We start from the raw sequence: 22,326 nt of genomic DNA on the forward strand, positions 1-22,326 counted from the left end.
TATGCACGTTGTCTATATTTTGACGCGTTAATTACTGAACCGTTTCTGATTCTTTTGGATCGTGACGACTCGGACATGGGGTTTATTCCCACGACCTACCCGGCCCGCATTATATAGTCAGGCAGACGTCTGCCCTAGCCGCCGCCGCTTCGTATGGTTTCGCACCACCGTTTCAGATCATTGCGTTGCTAAGTAAGTCTTCTTCATCCCTCCTTTCGGCGTGCACCGGAAGAAGGGACAGCAGGCCTCCGGAACCCCGCCTCTCGTGATCCTGTACGGGAGAGGGGCGATCAGGTTTTTGGGGAGCGCACCCACGCAACTGCTGGCAGCGACGACTTCGCGAATGACAACTTCTTCCCCGACCTCGGCAACCTCGTCCTCAACGACATGGGTGACAACGTCAACGCCGGCGGTGTTGCTCCCGCTGCACCGTATGTGATTCTATCCTTGCTGTTCGAGATCGTGGTAGAATTCATGTTTCTAGTATGTGCCCTAGATGTGATCTGTTCATCTGCTATGCTAGTTCACATGATTTAGTTCAATCTCTGTTGTTGTAGTCATGATTTATCTTCTGTTTATTCGGATTAAATCTCGTAGTAATTTGCTCATATTTCCAACACACTGTAGCACTTTTAATGCGCCGGTACCAACTTTGCTTTGGCAGACGCCCAAAAACGCGCGCCCAAAAAGCAGACAGTGCAAATTGTGAAGCGCGCGCAATCCGGCGCCCAAAATATGCTGCGCGCGATAGCGTTTTTCAGCGCGTGCCCAAAAACTTTTAGCGCTACAGTTTATGCTGGAGCTGCCCGGCGCCAAAAAACTAAACTTTTAGTGCGCGGAGCTCTTTTTGGACGCCTGTTGGAGATGCTCTAAGTGCCTTATTAGTAGCTCCAAGAATGTTAGCAAGATGTATCTAGTTGCTTGAAAAAATGCTGAAAATTCATAACAAGAACTAGTCTGGCACGAGTACATTTATATAGCAGAGTATTTGATCATCTATAATTGCTTCTATAATCCTCTATATTGTAAAATGTCCAGAGCACGATATGATTTCATTGTCTTCTCCTATTTATTATCACCATTGTGGTTTCCATCTTGGTTCACACCATTGTTCTCACCGGCGTCACCCCTCTTTGCCTTGAGGAACCGGATGAGATCTCGGATTGCGGCGTCCGCCCCGCCGTTATTCCTCCCTACAACATCGGTGACCTCTTCGACCGTGGTCGGCACCTCACTCAACAACTGCTCGACCTCGGGAATCATGGCACGGTCTTTAAGTGATTGGTAGTCACGGGACACGCCCCTAAAGTACTCCGGAGTGCAGTACAACACCATTGTCTGCTCATATTTCTCCACCTTGTTGTTTCCATGATGTTTCACGCCCTTGCTCGCACCGACTTCTCCCCTCTTTGCCTTGAGGAACCCGACGAGATCACTAAGCGCAGCGTCGGCTCCGTCGTTCCTCATCAGAACCTCGGCAACCTCTGCCGGTGTGATCGGCACCTCCTCCATCAGCTTCTCGATCTCCGGATATATGGTGTGGTCATCTTCGACGAAGTGGTAGTTCCTGGCCAGGATCCTGAAGGACTCCGAGGTGCAATATCCCATGTGGATGTGCATGTCCATCCTACCAGGCCGCAGCAGTGCCGGGTCGAGCCGCTCCTTGTAGTTGGTGGTGAAGACGATGATCCTCTCCTCCCCGCTCGTCGACCACAGCCCGTCGACGAAGTTGAGCAGCCCGGACAACGTCATCTGTTCGACAAAATACTCAAATTAGTTCATCCCCGGAAGCATTGATACATGGTAAAAAAAAAGATATCAAAGACCCAATATTATGCATGAATACGTATGATCGATCGTGATTGAACTCCTAGTAATTGAGACAAACCTTGTCCTCGTTGTCTTCTCCTCCGATGAAGCTGTGCCTGGCACGCCTCTCGCCGCCTTCGTGGCCGCGCTGTGGCAGATCGACGCTGCAGTCGATGTCCTCGACGACGAGGATGGAGCGGTTGCTCATGCCGACGAGCAGCCTGCGGAGGTCCGAGTTGGACTTGACCTCGGTCAGCTCGAGGTCGTAGATGTCGAACTTGAGGTAGTTGGCCATGGCGGCTACGAGGCTAGACTTGCCGGTGCCCGGCGGGCCGTAGAGCAGGTACCCGCGCTTCCACGCCCTGCCGGTCCTGCGGTAGTAGTCCTTCCTCCCGACGAACCGCTCGAGGTCGTCCATGACGGACCGCTTGAGGTCGCCGTCCATGGCGATCGTGTCGAAGGTGGAGGGGTGGCGGAGGTCCACGGGGGTCCACGCGTCGTACTCGATCATGTGCATCTTGAGGTCCCGGTGCCGGTCCCGGATGGCCTTGGCGGCGTCCACGACGAACGGGAGGTACGAGGCGAGCGCCTGCTCCTTGTGCTTCTTGTGGAAGCTGAGCTCGAAGGATCTGTGGCAGCCGCCGTGAGGGCCGCGGCGCCCGTGTTGGCCGGCGCCAGAGCCGTGGCTTGCGAAGGAGCCGCTGTTACCGGCGACGTCGCGGGAGACGAGGCGCCAGGTGTAGGTGACGCCGTCGTGGACGTCGACGGTCTCCTCGCCGTGGTCCATGGTGACGAGGATGCCCTGGGCCTCGTCGACGCGCGAGGCGCGGAGGCGGCGGGCGGCGGAGGCGGTGCCGGTGAGCGAGGCGAGGTAGGCGCGGGCGGCGTCGAAGAGCTGGTTGGGCGCGAGGCCCTCGGCCTCGTCGATGACGACGGTGTGGGTGGGGGAGAGGCGGGCGCGGAGGCGGCGCACCACGTCGGCGGTGGAGAGAGTGAGCGCGTCGCGGAGCTCGTAGGGCAGCAGCTCGTTCATCAGGCCGTTGATGACCATCGCCGCCCCCGCCGCCGTTGCCGCCATGGCCACGTAGCGCTCATACTCGCCGGACGACATGCCGCAGGACTTGATCGACGGTAGCACTGAGGAGCGGATCGAAGCGTGAAGGTAGGACAAGGCGTGCGTGCGTCTTCCTCCTGATAAATCCTTTTCTTTCTTGGGGTTGGGACAATCGTGGTAGTGTTGTACTCCGTATATCATATTAGGACACAGATTTCTCAAAAAAGAAGGACTTGACAGATTAGAGATCAAACTACACGTGGCTGTCTAACTTGCCAAATTTACCTTTTTTGTGTGTAAACTTGCCAAATTTGCTACTAGGCCGAATCTCACCCTATGCGGGCATCGGCACGAGGCGATCCGTAGGAGTCGCCCGGTGCGGCAGGGGCTGGCTGAGCATGTATCAAGGCGAGGCCCCTTGTTCCGGTCCAAAGGATTGTAACAGGGACCAATTTGCAAACATGGACTATGGTTGGCGGTTTCTGCCCGAGCCTCGTCATCAAAATCAGATCAGATGGTCGCAGAGGCCATCGATGAGTCCGATCAAAATCAAAGCAACATCTAAAAACGGAGCCTCTCGTTAGCAAGGGCCTGAATCCACCGTACTGTCATGGCCCTAAGGCCATCAGGGATGAGGCGGATCGGCCTTTGACGGGAGGCAATGAAACCCTACGAGGTAGAGAGGGTGCTTGCTCTGCCTCGCGAGGGCCGCCGTGCAAGCTAGGGTCTTCGAATTATTATCTTTGTTTTTTATACAAAGCCACAAACTCAATTGTAGGTATCTCCTCTGTTTCTAAATATATGTCTTTTTAGATATTCCAATATGAACTACATACGAAGCAAAATGAATGAATATACACTCTAAACTACGTCTATATACATTTGTATATAGTTAATATTGAAATCTTTAAAAAGACTTTTATTTGGGAACCAACCTGTATTTGGATTGTTAGAGGGACAGTGGTATCTCCAGCCCACCAGGGTTCAGGTGTTGGTGATCGCATTATTACTCATGGATTATTTTCACGATTTCCGGCGATGCGCTTTTAGTGGAAGAAGATGTTCCCATCAACGACGAGGCGCCTACAGCAACTTCGTAAATTTCAAGATGATATGTCGGCTTAGTTCTCGAAGGTGCTCATAGGGGTAGAGTGTGCATGTGTGCGTTCATATGGGTGAGTGTATGCATGTATGTATAGGTGTTTGCATTTGTACTGTGTTAAAAAAAGACTTATATTTAGAAACGGAGGGAGGATCAATGTAAAACTTAATGCCTGCTTTGTAAGTCAGTTTTTCTCTTTGTTTACTAAGATCATTAATACGACACATGCATAGAAGGAAACTGAGTGAAGAAAGTAGTTGATTGTCAGTAAGACTATATGCATGCAAGCATTAAATAGGTTGCTATTACAAAAAAAATATTATTCATTTTGACTCGATTACTATAGGCGGCATTGTATAGATGCAAAAATATATATTTTATAGTGGCCTCGTATAAGTAAATGGAGGGAGTAGCTGTGAACTTGTTGAATGAAATTATGATTGAAGCAATATTATTTGTAAGGGAATCACCTTTGTGTATAGCCGAACACTGACCGCAGTACCAAGAACCAACGAGATTTTTTAAATAAAAACAATAGAAGCACCAGTTAACAGGCTCCATAAACAGGATTTTACTAGAAATGTTTAATGTACTACTTTGAGTCAGGGAAAACGATATGGTTTGTATATTCAGATTGAAATGTATCACAGTAAAATGATGGTGGTTTTAGTGATAAAAGAATTTTCGTGCTGACCTTTTTTTTCACCCGGACACATGAAATAAAATGTGAAGAGAATATATTTCGTGGTAAGGTAGATACAATTTAAAAATATCAGCACATGATAAAATAGCAACAAATATGTGTGTTATTTATTTAGTAAAATTGTCATTAGAAAAATAAATTTGAAAATAATGATAGAAATTTCTGCAGCTCTATTATTTTCATATTTGCAGGGAAATATTTAACGTACTATTTTGTGTATTCAGATTAATTGTAGCACAGTGAAAATCTTGGTGATTTTAGAGTTAAAAGAATTAGTAGGCGATAGATTATTATGTGATTAAAAAATCTGTATGAATTTTTTTTAGTAATGATGTGACCCCTTATGCTGTCAGTACTGATCTTGTTAATAAGCCTGGAAGACAGGAGAAGTATATTGTGCCTGCACTGCGTCAACAAGTTAAAATGACGAGATTGTCAGACTGTACAACATGGACAGGTAAACTGCAGAAGGGATTACCTGGCCTCCGTACGTTTGTTGGGTCCAAAAGCATGTATGCTAATTTCTACCGAAAGAAACCTACATGCATGTAACGTGTGCGTCCAAGCAAAGGACTCCAGCATGTACACGTTTTTCTTAGAAAAGGTTAATTGGCTTACGTGCCTAATTGCCGTGCCTAATTGGCCGGTTGTAATTAAACAAGAATTGGTTCGGTTAGGATTTTTAGAAGAAGGTAGTACAAGTCGGTTCCGATCGGTCCGGCCGGCTGGACTAGTATTTATAGCTATATCACATCGGATCGTTAGGGGGGCAGTTTGAGTTTTTGGTTGTCGAACAAAGGCTGGCAAGCCGGGGTATCTCCCCGTAGCGAGTTAATTCGTATGTTTTTGTCGAGGAGCTTAAATTATTGCTTTGTGTTTTTGGCGAGGGATTAGAGACGCCGTCTCTAGTTTGTTGCTGATCCGTGGAGAATCGTCCACGTACTTCCTCTCTTGGGTGTACGTGTTGTTTCTGTGGTGATTGCATCTACCCGATCACGAGCGCTACATCGTTCCTGATGACACCCTTACTAGCCGAAAGGCTATGCCGTATGTGTAAGAGACAGTGCGCAGTTGGGAAGAGGCAGCCAGGTAGGGGTGGTTAAATGCTACGCGGGACTGACGATCTGATAGGGACTAGTAGAGCATCCGTGCGTTGCTACGGGTTATAATTCATATAATTGAATCAAACAAATGATTAAGCCTAGCAGGACCCAAGTATGCAAGACAGATTCATGAAAGGATTAGATGGATTGACTTGACTCCACGTGGACTAGACACTTCACCTTTGACGATTGACAAAGGTCACCATAGACTAACTGTTCATGTTTATAAGCCCTTCCGTAGGCATGTACTGCATTCTCTCTCAATTGGGTGAAATGAAGGGGAGGGCACTACAGCTCCTATGTAGTTCTAGGGTTGAGTCCAGGGAGGCGTTTTGACTTGGATCGCCCTCAAGAAAAAGAAGTTCAGAGAGTGGGCGAGGAGTCGCAAACGACCAAACATCCCGCGATACCTTCCTAACATAGATTGGCTTGTGCTCTATAGACCGGGTTTGCTATTGCACATCTAAGTTCTATATCACTGATTTTACATGAAGATCCGTATGAGTATTTCTTTACTTCTTTTCTTTTTATATTGATTGAGTCACTTATATATGAGCTATAGTGAAATGCTTCATGAAATTCACTCGAAAAAATTAAATAGAGTTGTTTTTAAGGTGGATTTCGAAAAAGCGTACGACAAAGTCAAATGGCCATTCCTTCAACAGGCATTGCGTATGAAAGATTTTGATGAAGCCTGGCGCCGCGAGGTTGAATCGTATACGTAAAAAGGGAGTGTTGGAATTAAAGTGAATGACGAAATAGGTCATTATTTCCAGACACATAAGGGCCTGAGACAAGGAGATCCGATGTCCCCTATCCCGTTCAACATTGTAGTTGATATGTTGGCAATCATGATAGGAAGGGCTAAGGAGGCTGGTCAAGTGGGTGGCCTGGTACCTCATCTCATTGACGGAGGTGTGTCCATCCTTCAGTACGCCGATAATACAATCATCTTTATGGAGCATGACTTGGCCAAAGCGAGAAATATGAAGCTGGTGTTATGTCTCTTTGAACAATTGACCGGGTTAAAGATTAACTTTCACAAAAGCGAGTTGTTCTGCTTTGGTAGAGCCAATGACGAACAAGAGGCATATAGGCAATTGTTTGGGTGCGATTTGGAGGCCTTACCTTTCACATACTTAGGAATACCAATCCACCATCGTAAGCTGACTAACAGAGAATGGAAGTGCATTGAGGGCCAATTTGAAAAGAAACTGAGTTGCTGGAAGGGCAAGCTCATGTCATATGGAGGCCGATTAATTCTGATTAACTCGGTTCTCACGAGTATGCCTATGTTTCTTTTGTCGTTCTTCGAAGTCCCAGTTGGAGTTAGGAAAAGACTGGACTTTTATTGATCACGATTCTTCTGGCAGGGTGATGAACTAAAAAGAAAATACCGTCTCGCCAAATGGGATATCATATGTCGACCGAAAGACCAAGGGGGTCTTGGTATTGAGAATCTTGAGGTCAAGAACAGATGTCTTTTCAGCAAGTGGCTGTGGAAGTTATCGAGCGAGACTGATGTCACTTGGGTGCAAATCCTCCGTAGCAAGTATCTCCACTCCAAAACATTTTCTCAGGTGACAGTAAGGCCGACTGACTCACCTTTTTGGAAAGGGCTTATGAAAGTCAAACTAACCTTGTTTAATAGGACAAAGTTTATCATTGGTAACGGTGCTAGTACGCGATTCTAGAAGGATACTTGGCTCGGAGAGACATCCCTTGCCATTTAGTACCCGTCTCTGTATCGTATTGTTCAACAACGTGAGGTGTTCGTTGCAACGGTACTTCAATCTATCCCCCTTAATATACAGTTCAGAAGGACGCTAGTGGGCAATCGTTGGGAAGAATGGCTCCATCTAGTAAGTAGCCTGATGGAGATTCAGCTTTCGCAACAACCCGATAAATTACGCTGGAAGCTTACTAGGTCTGGAGTATTTACAGTTAAATCAATGTATCTTGATGTTATCAATTCAAACTCGATTCCTAGTTCTAAACATGTTTGGGCTGTCAAAGTCCCTTTCAAAATCAAAGTATTTATGTGGTTTGTCCATAAACAAGTTATTTTAACCAAGGACAATTTGACAAAACGTAATTGGACAGGATCTACTAGGTGTAGTTTCTGTGATCGGGATGAAACGATCAAACACTTTTTTCTTGATTGCCCGCTAGCCAAAGTTTTATGGCGGACAATTCATATTGCTTTTAATATTACTCCATCGAGTTCTGTCAACACGTTATTTGGAACGTGGCTTAACGTGGCTTAACAGCGAGACATATTCGCCTAGGAGTCTGTGCTTTATTGTGGGCAGTATGGAACTGCAAAAATGATTTAGTTTTTAACAGGACAACAAACATTCATTTTTTACAGGTTATTTTCCGAGCCACGGCGTTGATCCGTTTGTGGTCGCTACTCACCCCGACGGAGGCCAGAGAGCGTTTGGTTACTGGATCTATCCGCTAGGAGATGGTAGCTCGGAATATCTCCAACCGGTTTGGATGGTGGTCATGTAATAGAATAGTCAATTAGTTTACCTACCTCTCTTTTGCCAGCCGGTTGTGGCGTCCTTTATTTGACTAGATTGCCTCTAACCTTTTTGGCTCTGTGTGAGCTCTTCTTCTTTTTTCGTTTTGAGACTTTAAGATCTTGTTGAAACCTATTTATTTGTTTAATAAGATGGCCGTATGCATCGTTCTGATGCAGAGGCCGGGGAGTCCCCCTTTTTTAAAAAAACTTATATATGCAATATTTATGACACGTCTAAATGTGCCCTAAACAGACCCAAAAAAACACCGTTGTGTCAGTCTTATCGTGTATGATGACCTTCATCATAAGGTTGTCGTATACACCCCACGAAGAGCATATCTAGCCGATCCCCTAAAACATAGATGAGTAAGCGGTCGCGTACATGGTAGTGGAGTAGTTTTACTCCATAAAATTCTGATTGTTTCTAGCCGATTTTCTAAATTTAGTGGAGTTAAACTTATTTTTGGGTTATGCATATCGTCCAACACTTGTCATGCAGCCTAGAATCGAATGTGTAAGCAAGAAAAAGAAGAAACTAGTTTACCCTAGAGTGGAATGCTAGACCTGGACGGCATGGCAAGCCACGAAAGGAATGAATAAGCTCCCTCCGGGCTCTCCCTTCGGAGTTTCACGCCACTGGAACTCACAAAAGCAGCGCAGCTAATGAATCAAGGCCGGGCCGTGCAGCAATCCAAGGTGCCGGACGTGAACTGCTACTACGACCGGCGGGTGGCGCGTCAAGACGAAGTGGTTCATGAGCATCTTCTAAACAAAAAACAAAAACAACGGAATAAAAATCATGTTCCATTATAACATTATTAGTCTAATATCCATGCATGATGCGTACAACCAAAACTATATAAGGTATTGACTGGTTGTTTTCACCTTTCGAACGAAGGCCACTACTCTTTGGAAAAGGTTCACGAGTCGAATCAGTAAGATTTCATTAAGAAGATTTATCACCACAGTGGCGTGCTATTTCATTGTTTTGTTATCTAGCCGGGCTAGAGAAGAGCTATCTTTGCCTATTAGGCAAGCGGATAGCAAGTTCTAAATTCTGTCTCGGAAGGATATGGATTTCTATTACTATGAAATTCATAAATGAAAATGAAGTAGTTATTGGGAGGGCTATCGTTATCCTTTTACTTGTATGTGTTCCTAAGAGAAGGAAAAGGCAAGCACCAATGTAAGTCCAGGACTTCACATCTCCACCTAATTATACAGTACTAGTTTGCCTAAAAAACCCGTAATAATACTAGTATATTATGCATATATAAGGTGCGTGCATATACTTTGAAATGCTAAAAATCCGATTTTAGAATTTAGTTCTGCAAGCACGATAATTTCCTGGTAGAAAATGAACTTAGGTAGATTTGCCATACTCCAACTAAATCTGTCTTCCTCGGCGAATATTTTCCATAAAAATTCGATTTACAATGTCTAAAAATCTGACGCTCGCTGAAATTCAGGTCCTATTTTATTACTATTGTACTGAAATCTCTACTACTTATATAAATAAAATTAGAAAAGAACAGCGTTACTTTTCCTACCAGACGAAGTGCTTTCCAACATTTCATATTTTTCCTGATGATCATTCCTTGAAAATTGTCTTAATTGTCTCATCTTTTATTGACTTACCAAATAAACTATATTTTCTTTGGCAAGTCAATAAGTGATTATAAAATAAAATCACATGCAGAATTTGATAAAAAAATATTTACACAATCATATAATATGGACATGTAAATTATGGGCTAATGCGTTATAATATTTATACCCCATGGCAACGCACATGCAAATACCTAGTCTATATAAAATAACCCTCTCGGAATATGATTTCGCTTCGCTTTATAAATAAGGCGGCCACCACGTCCATACAACAAGTTCAAGTGTCGAATAGGAATAAAAAAGTCTGTTGGGGCATCAACATAAACACAATCAAAGAAGCATAAAAGAAATAAGAAAAAGGACCACCAAGTGGCTAGAGTCTCGAGAGGCCTGCAATGAGGCATGACGGCGAGTGACATTAGTCATGGCGTCCATCATAAGGCCCATCCAACCGCGAGTTCGCTATCTAGAAAACGGGTGCCAGTGACGAAAAATGCAACAAATTTGAAAATTCAGTTAGAGGCACGCCTAAGAAAGACCCTCTCAATGATCATCTTATTGCGTATCATCCATATGGTCCAAGCTAGCTCTCATGTGTGTTTGGAAACAAGCTTGTTTTCTCTATCGTATGTATAATCTATATATCGTGTTTTCCAATTGATGATTCAAGTAGTAGGGATCTTGGCATTGAGCAAGTGTTCCGGCAGCAATCCCCGGAGTACCATCTAGTTACTTTATATTAATTATTGCAAAACAATCGATTCACACAGCAATAAGCAAGGTGCCATGCATCAAGGGTCGCCGCGTGCAGAATTGGAGATATGTAGCTAGCGTGCGTGCGATCGAGGTCAGCAGTAGCAGTGGCAGTAGTGCAGTTTGTCGCGCCTCTTGCACTCGCCGCCGCGGCAGGCCGACTGGCACCACGCGTCGCACTCGTCGTCCTTCTCCTCCCGCTTGCACCCCTTGTTCTCCAGCGCGTTGCCCCACACGTGGTGGTCTACGCAGCAGTGCGGCTCCCCCGACGACGCCGCAGCACAACCAACAGAATCATCAAGCGTTCGTCAGTCCAGAAGGCTGGCAGCGCGTAATAATGCAACAAGAATCGATCGACGATACAACTTACTCGCGGAGGCGGAGGCGGAGGCGGAGGCGACCAGCGAAACGAGGACAAGAACAAGGGCCACCCATCTCGCGGCGAGGTCCTTTCTTGTGACGCTGTGTGTCTTCTTAATCTCCGATCCGATCGATTCTCGTAGCATCTCCTGAGTATTTATATTCTCCCGGTCGATTCATACATGCCCTCGTTTTGGATTTTCCTTTCCTTAAAAGAAATCAATTTGGTACATGCATGATTTGCTACGGTTTCCATCCATTGATATAGTAGAGATGCCGTAATATGATATTTCAGGATTGCTAATCTCGGTTCGGCTGAAGGCTCGGTTGGTTGATATCCGTGCGAAATTTCATTTAGTTTTTTTTCTTACTTTGTTTTTATATGTCGTGTCACTTGACCGGGATTTGGTGGATTGACGATGAGATCTAGCCACATTCATAATATTTTGTCGGCTAAGCGGCCGGCCATTTGCTCCCCCCATACATATGCCTTTTTGCAATGGAAGTACAATGTTTTATCTTCTCCTACTCATGCAGATCTTTTCTTGTAGATCTATTTGCTATCGATGTTGGAGCTTGCGTCATATCAAATATAATTGCCGCTTTTCGAGATTTATCTGCTCGTGTGACTTCCTGGGGGACATGCCTTCTCGCTTTGAAGAGGCCTCTACTCCCTTTGTTCTTAAAAGAGTGTACTTTCAACTTTGTTGGAGCTTCAAACTATCTTAAAGTTTGATCGATTTTGTGCAAAATATATCAATGCTTGTGAAACCAAATATGTATATGACAAAAATATATTTTATCCTGAATCTAATGCTACTAATTTGATGGCATAAATGTTGGTCTATTATTGTATAAATACAGTTAAACATAAAAGTTTGACTTTTTAACAAAGTTGGAAGTACACTTTTTTAAGGACGGAGGGAGTACTTCTCTTCATATGGGTAAGGAATTTATATATTTCTTCTATTTTACGCTGAAGCTGAGTCTAACTTGATCATGTCTGCTGCCAGAGCGTCGTCGTTCTAATTCCTCTCCTGACTGGTTTGTTGGTTGATCTATCACTGATATCCCCCTTGGTCGTCGGGTCCAACGATGAATTCCCAGCTACAACCTTCTTCCGCACTTGGCTCCTGGGGAGGATCTTGAAGCAAGTATGGATCAAAGTGCTTGGTCGACGAAAGGTGGGAGGCGAAACTCAACCGGGCCAAGGAAGATTTCTCCGCGGAGCTTAGGCCCATGTGGTGGTTCTTCCAGGACGTGTGCACGCCTGTCATCACGAAGCTGATCACCGCCCTACGTGCTCGCCAGGGGTGTCTTCCCATGGCTGGGCTAGCCGCCGCCGTGAACTCGACGGTCTGCCGCTTCGCATGGTTGGGCGGCCTCGGCTTCTGCGCGCTCTGCTGGCTGGCCAAGGCGTTGTGCGTCAGCCTCCATGATTCTATCCAAAAAAGACCGCTACGCCATCGGCCGGAGTCCTGAAGACGTTGGAGACGATGGCAACTGAATACCCTTTTCTGGAGTTTCTGCTACTGTTAGTTCAGACAGGAATGGGAACAAGGATGATGCAAGAAAAGATGGATAGATTTCCAGCGGAAGAAGTTGTACATGCGTGTGGAATTTTGAGTGTTTCTGCTGCTGGTTGAGTTCGAACGAAACAAAATGAATCACTTGCTTGTTCGTTGAATCCAGATAGATTTATAAATTTCCCAACTGACAACTTGATAGCTCACATACTACATCTGTTTGGATGGATGGCCTTTAACTTGGCTGCTCCACAAGACAGTGGAGAATTCAAGCAAGCATCAACAGTGGGGAATTCTACCAGTGATGATACGGAACCATACAAACTACACCAGATAACCACGTATGATACACGGAACTAAACCAGTATAACGCAAAAGTACTCGCCACAAATCAGGGACTATGGTCTGACAGCACCGTGATTCAAGTTCAGGCTACTCCAAGGCACCTTCCAAAAGCTCGGCACGGCACAGGACCACAGAGGTACTGAGATGCATAAGTCGACCAACCATTCTCATTGTCAAGCCTACCACTCCAACATGGGAATAAAGCGCACAACCACGTACACGTCGTGTTTCGAGTCCCGACTTCCGAGCGTTATAGTTTGAAATCACCAGGGAAGGTCGATGCTAGTTACTAGTAGTAGTAGTAGATAGTATATGTTTTTCCCCTCTCCGCCACAGGCCTCGCATGCCAGATTCCTCCGTGTCTCGCTCGCTACCTGAGCCACCACCGCTGGACCATGGAGATGGGTGTCTGGAGGAACGGTGCGTAGCGGTCGATGTACGGGTTGACGGTCCGCCCGATCTTGGCCCACGCGCTCTGGTGGTAGCTGGATGTCACGGGCGCGCGGTACATCATCTTCAGCACCTGAATAATAACAGACAAGCAAGCCAGGAAAAACGACCAGTAAGTGACGATGCAGTGGAAAGGCAACTATCAGCATAACAAAGTCGCAACTGCTAAAGGAAGCGCCGCTAGCTGAAGATTGATGGTTGCTAGGTGTACACTCAACTATGGCTTGATAACATGCCACAAAACACATCAAATTGTGCCTCGCGTTATTTATTCCCCAGCTATGTAGTGAATGCATGGAATCAGTGAGAACATATATAAAGATCAGATGTGCAGAAGATAACTTACGTTCCAGTACATGAATGTCTGGATGAAATTGCGCCTCCACCTGCAAGATAACAAGGTGTTGTAAGTCATAAGATGCACTAACTAAGATGAAATAAAGTCTTCATGATTCCAAGGAAAGTCAGAGCAACATACGAGAACAGTGATATGATCAGAAGGAACCCCAAGGCAAGTTCAGCATTCGAGCTAAGGAGGCTGAGCGTGGTGTTGTTTGTCTCCACCCAAAGGCAAGGCTCTTCCAAGTATCCCCTAAACGAGATAACAGAAAGACAATGTTAGCCACAGGGCAGTGGAGACTGGTTGTGCAGCAAACTACACAAATGGAATTCAGAGATAATTCAACAGATAACTACCTGTAGAAAGATGAGCGGGAAAAGTTACGCCTTAGGAATCTGGCAACATGATCAAGCGCCCAGCAGAAGACAGGTAGCGCAGCAACTTTGAAAAAAAAAGGAAGATCGGAACTTGTAAACATTCATGTGAAAGTTTCGGAAAACAGATATCAGAATCATGAACTTGCAAGAGAAAAACTGTATATTACTCTTTAAGTGCAGCTGAGATGTGACGAGCAAGAAAGAGAACATTAAATGGATAAAGTCCTTGGCTCCAAGTACTGACTGCAACCAACCCTGAATTGCAGCCATGTTCAATTCTCTTGGTTTCTTCATGCACAACGGGGAAAAAAAAGGTGAATTAGATCAACAGGGTCATCAGGGCAAGAAACACAACAAAAATAGGATGGACCATTCAAGGTTCAGGTAGGAAGGTATTTTACCCCATAGGTACTGTATAACGAATATCCTGAGGAGAGGACTGTTCCCAGCAACGAAAGCTTGCAAGCTCTGTCTGCAAGATGTTTTGGCAAGATCGGAAGCATTCCCAGACCAGCAACAACCAGTACCTGATCAGATGGAAAAGTTTGGGCATGTCATGCTCAACTACAATATACCAACAAGCAAGAGATAAAGGTAAGAACAAAGGTAACATGCACAAACCATTGTTATATAATTTACATATAAGAGGTGATTTTCCAATGCAGAATGAAGGTATTGATAAGGAGAAGACTAAAAAGAGAGATGACATGTCAGGTTGTCCGCAAGGATCACCGTAATTGTAGGAGCAAACTAGGTTGTCCACAAGGTCTGCCGTAAGTGTAGGAGCAACCAGAACCAATGAATTTGCGCCTTTCAGCAAATATTACATAATTACGCATTCATACTGTGAAGAGAAAGGTGGCTTCTTCCTTACCCAGGCATTTACGGAGAAATGTATAGTCTTTGCATCGAAACGTAAAGGGTTTGCAGCCCCTGCTTGTGGTGCTGCTGGTGGCGGGGCAGCTGATCTGGAACTAGAACCTACACATGATATGTATGAACTCAGCTGTCAGACACAGTCCATGAAATCGTTGGATCTTATATGGCTAGTAAAAGTGCAGTATATTTGACCTGAATTGCGAGCCCTGACACTCTCACTGGATGCTGAAGGTGAAGACCTTATGTCTGGCCTGCTCGCCTGAGTGGAACCAGTGGTTGACATAGGCTCGACCACCAAATCACGATCCTAACAAGTCAAGAAAGCAAACCAAGCAGATTTAGACCTTATCATGGTTTGAAGGATATGACTCGTATCGGTAATGAAAGAAACAACCAAATTCAAGTGTCAAACTTGTGTTCTTCATCTAAACTTTTTGACACTGAGTAATAACACTAACTCTCCCCGCACAGTGGAAGAAACATGTCCATCTACTTAGCAGATGGTTTGTTTGAGCAATTTAACTAAGGTTTCCCTGCTGATGAAATAATACAGGTTTGAACGAGCTTGAGCTCAAGATGCAGCAACAGAGAGCACCAGAGGGTTGTGACATCAAGTTACAGCACCTCCAATCTCATTAAACTGATAGTAAGTAGCAGATGGAAACAGCACTTTCAAACTTATGACAAGGAAGCCATAGCGATCCGCGGCCAACAAATCACGATCTTATCAAATCAAGAAAGCAACCCGACCAGCTTTAGACACCACCACCCTTTGCAGGATATGATTGAAACCCACAGGGGGGGTATTCAGAAATGGCCATATTCAAGTAGATAACTGTGTTTGCCATCTTCTAGACTCTGCCACGTCCGACATGGAGTAAAAAATCGCAACCCCACAGAGAGGCAGCAAGAAGGAAATGTATATATCTACCAAACAGCTGGTTTGTTCAAGCGAACAAGCGTATCTGGAGCCTGCTGAGGCTCGAGAAGCAGTAACCGGTCGACCTGGAGAACACCAGAGAGAGGGTTCTATTGTAGCAACAAGCAACAGCAAACCTCCCCTTAGCTAATCAGCTACTAGTAAGTAGTAGCATTTTCCTAAAACAAGCAACGCCTGCAGATCGCAATTGAATACAGCCTGCGACCTGCCTGCCGGGAGTAGTCCAATTCTGCTACCAAAATTCAGCACCAAAGCGAGCATCTGGATCTCGAGATGCAGCAAAAGGAGCTACAACACCTCCATCTGTACTAATCTCAGCTAGTAGAGCACTAAGCAGCAGCTGAAGACATCTCCCGGTCTGAAATAGTCAAGGACGAGCAGCACGAACAGATCGGCGCCAACTAGTGAGCAGGCGGCCTGCCGCGAAGCACCCCGACTAGGGTACCGCGATCCAGCAAGCCGCGGCACAGAAGGGCGGCGGCAGATTCGGGCTACTAGGTACTAGCTAGGCGCCAATCGACCGGAGCGAGGGGGGAAGGGGAGATAGGGGGAGATGCTCACGATGAAGCGCTGGTAGAACTTGCGGCGGAAGTGGGCGATGACGTCGGGGCGGGCGGCGAGGTGCGGCGGCACGAGGACGTTGGACCAGTAGTCGGCCCAGCGCGGGTCGGCCTCGTAGTCGTAGGCCGCCGCCGCCGCGCGCTTCGCCTCCTGCTCCGCCGCCGCGTCCCCGCCCCCCATCTCGGCCGCGCTGCTGCTGGTGGCGTCGACGGCGACTTTGGAGACTTGGGAGTGGTGGGTGGTTGGTTGTCTTCTTTCTTTCCCCTTCGCTCGCTCTTTGGGCCTTTGGCGGATGGATGGAATCGATCTCGCTGGGCCTGTAGATGCTCCTTGCTGGGAATCTGGGCCGTCCAGCTTGTTCAGGGGCTCTGTCGTCGTCGTCGGCCCTTTGTGTTTTGCGCGAATGCGAATCCCGCCATCCGTCCGCGTCAGGTCTCTACATTCGTATGTGATTCATAGTAGAATCTCTACAAAAACTATATTTAGGAACGGAGAAAGTATAAGATAATAGAAGCTCATGACTACAGATAATCTAAGAAAGCAAATCACTCGAGTGTGTATTATGTTCTCACAATGAATCCACGAATCATTTGGTGTTGTTTGAATGTCTTGTTTGAATCACCTTGGGGTTCCATTGATATAAGCTCAGCCACATCTCTACTACTACTACAACAATCTGGTTTTCTTACAAGAGCAAAACTCTGCTCTCAATACAGCCTGCGCGGCAACTGTCACTGCACCACGGTGGAGCTTTGGCGACACACCTCTGTAGGCAAAGGTCCACTGGTCTCCACACAGCATTTGCCGGCATAGATATGTAGCTTTGTTGTCGCATCATCTGTCGATCGGCAACCATGCACCATCGTCGACCAATTATGTGTCGGCAACATCTTAACGACAACAACAATTCATCTGGCAGCAGGTTTCTCACTCGACGTAAGTAGACGCATGGGCACGACCAAGGGCCAGCATTGGTAGCTTGTATGCACATAAGATAAGTGTCGGCGTAGGTGAACACGTGTGAAGCAGTCAATGCAAGTACCTGAAATGTTGGCGCGCGAGTGGGGGAAATTTCGGCTACGCCGTTCAATTTAGACCAGCCCCCAAAATCAAGGACCCAAACCTAATACACAGTTGCCGCTCCACCCATGGTCCTCAATGTGCCACCCTCACCCTCCCACCCTATCTGCGTCGCCGCTTCACCACCTGTTGCCGCGCGCAGTCCGTCCTTGCACTCCTCCACCTGCACACCCTCTTCCTTGCCGCCACCATCCTCGCGCACCCCGTCCTCTGGCCACAGGGGTCGCAACTCCACCCGTCCGCTGCCCCCCGACCACCAGATCCATGAGTCCACATTTTGCTTGCACTGTTGTGGCGCTATTCTTGTACGATACTGGCTACCTAGTTTTTTTTCTTGAATACAGTACAGACGCAAGCGCTCATATACACGCGCATATACTCACCCTTACAAACGCACACCCTACCCCTATGAGCACTTTCAAAAGACTGACCCGACATCTCACTGAATGCGCATCGCCGGAAATCCTGAAATAAATCCAGAAATAAATGCGAGCACCAGGACTTGAACCCTGACGGGCTGGGGATACCACAGTCCCTCTAACCATCCAACCACATGTTGGTTCGCAATACTGGCTACCTAGTTAGTAGTTTTGGTTTAGCTACATCTACATGCTCTTGTGTAAGTGTGCTGCATAGTTACCGTGGTGTTTTTGTTGGTACAACAAGTGCAATATTGGTTTTTATTCCGACCATTTGTAATTCTTAGTGAAGTCTCCTTTAAACCCTGAGAATCACTAGTAGAAAAGAGGGCTTTGGTTCAGGCCGGGTCAGCCCATTAGTCCCAGTTCAGTCCAGAACCGGGACCCATGGGGGCATTGGTTGTTGGAAATATGCCCCAGAGGCAATAATAAAAGCATTATTATTATATTTCCTTGTTCATGATAATTGTCTTTATTCATGCTATAATTGTGTTATCCGGAAATCGTAATACATGTGTGAATAATAGACACCAACATGTCCCTAGTAAGCCTCTAGTTGACTAGCTCGTTGATCAACAGATAGTCATGGTTTCCTGACTATGGACATTGGATGTCATTGATAACGAGATCACATCATTAGGAAAATGATGTGATGGACAAGACCCAATCCTAAACATAGCACAAGATCGTATAGTTCATTTGCTAGAGTTTTCCAATGTCAAGTATCCTTTCCTTAGACCATGAGATCTGTAACTCCCGGATACCGTAGGAGTGCTTTGGGTGTACCAAACGTCACAACGTAACTGGGTGACTATAAAGGTATACTACGGGTATCTCTGAAAGTGTCTGTTGGGTTGACATGGATCAAGACTGGGATTTGTCACTCCGTATGACGGAGAGGTATCACTGGGCCCACTCGGTAATGCATCATCATAATGAGCTCAAAGAGACCAAGTGTCTGGTCACGGGATCATGCATTACGGTACGAGTAAAGTGACTTGCAGGTAACGAGATTGAACGAGGTATTGGGATACCGACGATCAGATCTCAGGCAAGTAACATACCGATTGACAAAGGGAATTGTATACGGGGTTGCTTGAATCCTCGACATCGTGGTTCATCCGATGAGATCATCGAGGAGCATGTGGGATCCAACATGGGTATCCAGATCCCGCTGTTGGTTATTGACCGGAGAGCGATCTCGGTCATGTCTACATGTCTCCCGAACCCGTAGGGTCTACACACTTAAGGTTCGGTGACGCTAGGGTTGTAGGGATATGTATATGCAGTAACCTGAATGTTGTTCGGAGTCCCGGATGAGACCCCGGACGTCACGAGGAGTTCCGGAATGGTCCGGAGGTAAAGAATTATATATAGGAAGTGCTATTTCGGGCATCGGGACAAGTTTCGGGGTCACCGGTATTGTACCGGGATCACCGGAAGGGGCCCGGGGGTCCACCGGGTGGGGCCACCTGTCCCGGGGGGCCACATGGGCTGTAGGGGGTGCGCCTTGGCCTACATGGGCCAAGGGCACAAGCCCCAAGAGGCCCATGCACCTAGGGTTTCAAGGAGGGAAGAGTCCCAAAGGGGGAAGGCACCCCTAGGTGCCTTGGGGAGGAGGGATTCCTCCCCTTGGCCGCACCCCCCCTAGGAGATTGGATCTCCTAGGGCCGGCGCCCCCCTTGGCCCCCCTATATATAGTGGGGGAGATGGAGGACTTCTTACCTTTTGCCTTTGGTGCCTCCCTCTCCCTCTCCAACACCTCCTCCTCCTCCATAGTGCTTGGCGAAGCCCTGCCGGAGTACTGCAGCTCCATCACCACCACGCCGTCGTGCTGCTGCTGGAGCCATCTTCCTCAACCTCTCCTTCCCCCTTGCTGGATCAAGAAGAAGGAGACGTTACGCTGACCGTACGTGTGTTGAACACGGAGGTGCCGTCCGTTCGGCGCTAGGATCTCCGGTGATTTGGATCACGTCGAGTACGCCTTCCTCATCCCCGTTCTTTGAACGCTTCCGCGCATGATCTACAAAGGTATGTAGATGCAATCCGATCACTCGTTGCTAGATGAACTCCTAGATGGATCTTGGTGAAATCGTAGGAAAATTTTTGTTTTCTGCAACGTTCCCCAACATTGGTCCCAGTTCGTGAGGCCACGGGCCTGCCGGGCCTCGTGGGGGCATTGGTCCCGGTTCGTCTGGCCCCTTTGGTCCCGGTTGGTGGGACGAACCGGGACGAATGGGCCTCGCTCCTGGCCTACCACCATTGGTCCCAGTTGGTGGCTTGAACCGGGACCACAGGCTTCCCTTTAGTCCCGGTTCATGCCACGAACCGGGACCAATGAGGTGCCTATATATACCCCTCGCCCGTGAGCAGAGCGCTCTAGTGCTCTGTTTTTCTCTGGCCGGCGAGGGGAGGGCTTTGTGGTGCTCTACCTCACCTCCTATGCACATGAGGTGTTCGATGAAATGCTCGAGCCACACTTTTTAAGCTTTCTCCTGTCGAAGCTCGACCTCAAAACTCCATTTTCCTCGAGATTTGTCTAGGTTTAGCGGCCCGTCACGTCCCATTCCCGTCTTCACCGCCGTCGATCGCCCGCGCCGATCTCGTCGCCTGCACCACCGTGGTGAGCCTCTTGTTCTTATCTTCTTTCTGAAAGAAAAAATTCTTACTTTAGATAGATACTTGTCTAATTTTCTTACTATTTTATTGCTTGTTATTATATAGTGCGATGGTTTTGGTATCCGTCCCCGTCGGCCCTCGTCCTGTCTATGATTCAGATATGGTATACATTATCTTTTTATAACTATTTGGTTCATTTATTGTTTATGACAATTATGCCGACCAACGTGACATAGATTTTATTTATGTAGGAGGTAGTTGAACCGGAAATTCCAACCGACCCTATTATCGAGAGGTTAAATTTAGTTGAAGAAGAAAACAATTGCTTGAAGGAAAAAATAAAAAAATTGAGGAGGAGAAGATGATATTGGAGTTGCATGTTGCGGATGTCGTCGATGATCACAAGATCAAGATGGATGCAATGCGCTTGAAGATTAGAAAGATTAGAAAATATGCCATTCATACTGAGGCTTGGTATCATTATGCCGTTGGATCAATTGTTACCTTGGTTGCGATTATGATCGCATTTGTTTTCGCATTGAAATGTTTTACATAGTTTCAATGTATGGTTTAATTAATTAGATGCTCTGGAGAGCTATATGTTGTTAGATGAGAACTATGCATGTACTTTGGTTTTAATGTGATGATGAACTTCTATTAATTTGGTCACTTAATTATCTATTCATGATGTTCTGTAATGGTTTTTGACACACTTAATTATATATAATGCACGCAGATGAACCGGCAATGGATGTACGGTGACAGACACACCTCCGAGTACATTAAGGGCGTGCATGATTTTCTCGAAGTGGCTGAGGCAAACAAGCAGAATGGTTTTATGTGTTGTCCATGCCCTAAATGTGGGAATACGAAGTCTTACTCTGACCGGAAAATCCTTCACACCCACCTGCTTTACAATGGTTTCATGCCACACTATAATGTTTGGACGAGGCACGGAGAAATAGGGGTTATGATGGAAGACGGTGAAGAAGAAGAGGACGATGACAACTATGTGCCCCCTGAATACGGTGATGCTGCAACAGGGGAAGCTGCTCAAGATCAAGAGGAACCAGACGATGTGCCCAATGATGCTGCAACGGGGGAAGCTGCTGAAGATCAAGAGGAACCAGACGATGTGCCCGATGATGATGATCTCCGTCGGGTCATTGTCGATGCAAGGACGCAATGCGAAAGTCAAAAGGAGAAACTGAAGTTCGATGGCATGTTAGAGGATCACAAAAAAGGGTTGTACCCCAATTACGAAGATGGCAACACAAAGCTCGATACCGTACTGGAATTGCTGCAGTGGAAGGCAGAGAATGCTGTGCCTGAGAAAGGATTTGAGAAGCTACTGAAAATATTGAAGAAGAAGCTTCCAAAGGATAACGAATTGCCCGACAATACATACGCAGCAAAGAAGGTCGTATGCCCTCTAGGATTGGAGGTGCAGAAGATACATGCATGCCCTAATGACTGCATCCTCTACGGCGGTGCGTACAAGGATCTGAACGCATGCCCGGTATGCAGTGCATTGCAGTATAAGATCAGACGAGATGACCCTGGTGATGTTGACGGCGAGCCCCCTAGGAAGAGGGTTCCTGCGAAGGTGATGTGGTATGCTCCTACAATACCATGGTTGAAACGTCTGTTCAGAAACGAAGAGCATGCCAAGTTGATGCGATGGTACAGTGAGGACCGTAAGAAAGACGGGAAGTTGAGAGCACCCGCTGACGGGCCGCAGTGGAGAAAAATCGAGAGAAAGTACTGGCCT

The 22,326-nt window shown here is 46.6% G+C and overlaps 2 protein-coding genes and 1 pseudogene across 2 annotated transcripts; 1 reads left to right on the forward strand and 2 right to left on the reverse strand.

Annotated features, from left to right (window-relative positions):
- Nucleotides 1–1,065: 1,065 nt before the first annotated feature.
- On the reverse strand, nt 1,066–2,920 carry LOC119356775 (AAA-ATPase At3g50940-like). The gene is made up of 2 exons (XM_037623764.1): nt 1,889–2,920; nt 1,066–1,752 (listed from the first exon to the last, which is right to left on the reverse strand). The coding sequence occupies exons 1-2, from the start codon at nt 2,918–2,920 to the stop codon at nt 1,066–1,068; spliced, it is 1,719 nt and encodes a 572-aa protein (XP_037479661.1).
- An 8,372-nt stretch (nt 2,921–11,292) lies between these two features.
- On the forward strand, nt 11,293–12,526 carry LOC119356785 (annotated as a pseudogene).
- A 344-nt stretch (nt 12,527–12,870) lies between these two features.
- Nucleotides 12,871–16,673, reverse strand: LOC119294562. The gene is made up of 9 exons (XM_037572768.1): nt 16,438–16,673; nt 15,129–15,243; nt 14,932–15,038; nt 14,459–14,584; nt 14,225–14,345; nt 14,037–14,121; nt 13,819–13,932; nt 13,687–13,726; nt 12,871–13,413 (listed from the first exon to the last, which is right to left on the reverse strand). The coding sequence occupies exons 1-9, from the start codon at nt 16,615–16,617 to the stop codon at nt 13,261–13,263; spliced, it is 1,041 nt and encodes a 346-aa protein (XP_037428665.1). The 5' UTR covers nt 16,618–16,673; the 3' UTR covers nt 12,871–13,260.
- Nucleotides 16,674–22,326: the final 5,653 nt, after the last annotated feature.

This window comes from Triticum dicoccoides, chromosome 1A (genome assembly GCF_002162155.2).
Source record: "Triticum dicoccoides isolate Atlit2015 ecotype Zavitan chromosome 1A, WEW_v2.0, whole genome shotgun sequence".
In the NCBI taxonomy this organism is placed as follows: Eukaryota; Viridiplantae; Streptophyta; class Magnoliopsida; order Poales; family Poaceae; genus Triticum; species Triticum dicoccoides.

What these genes read in the sequence shown, in the direction of transcription:
- LOC119356775 (XM_037623764.1), bottom strand. Translation starts at nt 2,920, where the DNA reads ATGTCGTCCGGCGAGTATGAGCGCTACGTGGCCATGGCGGCAACGGCG. An exon ending in GAGAAGACAACGAGGACAAG is followed by an intron (nt 1,753 to 1,888) that starts GTTTGTCTCAAT and finishes TTTGTCGAACAG; the next exon opens with ATGACGTTGTCCGGGCTGCT.
- LOC119294562 (XM_037572768.1), bottom strand. Translation starts at nt 16,617, where the DNA reads ATGGGGGGCGGGGACGCGGCGGCGGAGCAGGAGGCGAAGCGCGCGGCG. An exon ending in ATTTCTCCGTAAATGCCTGG is followed by an intron (nt 14,585 to 14,931) that starts GTAAGGAAGAAG and finishes CCATCTGATCAG; the next exon opens with GTACTGGTTGTTGCTGGTCT. An exon ending in CGTTATACAGTACCTATGGG is followed by an intron (nt 14,346 to 14,458) that starts GTAAAATACCTT and finishes TTGTGCATGAAG; the next exon opens with AAACCAAGAGAATTGAACAT.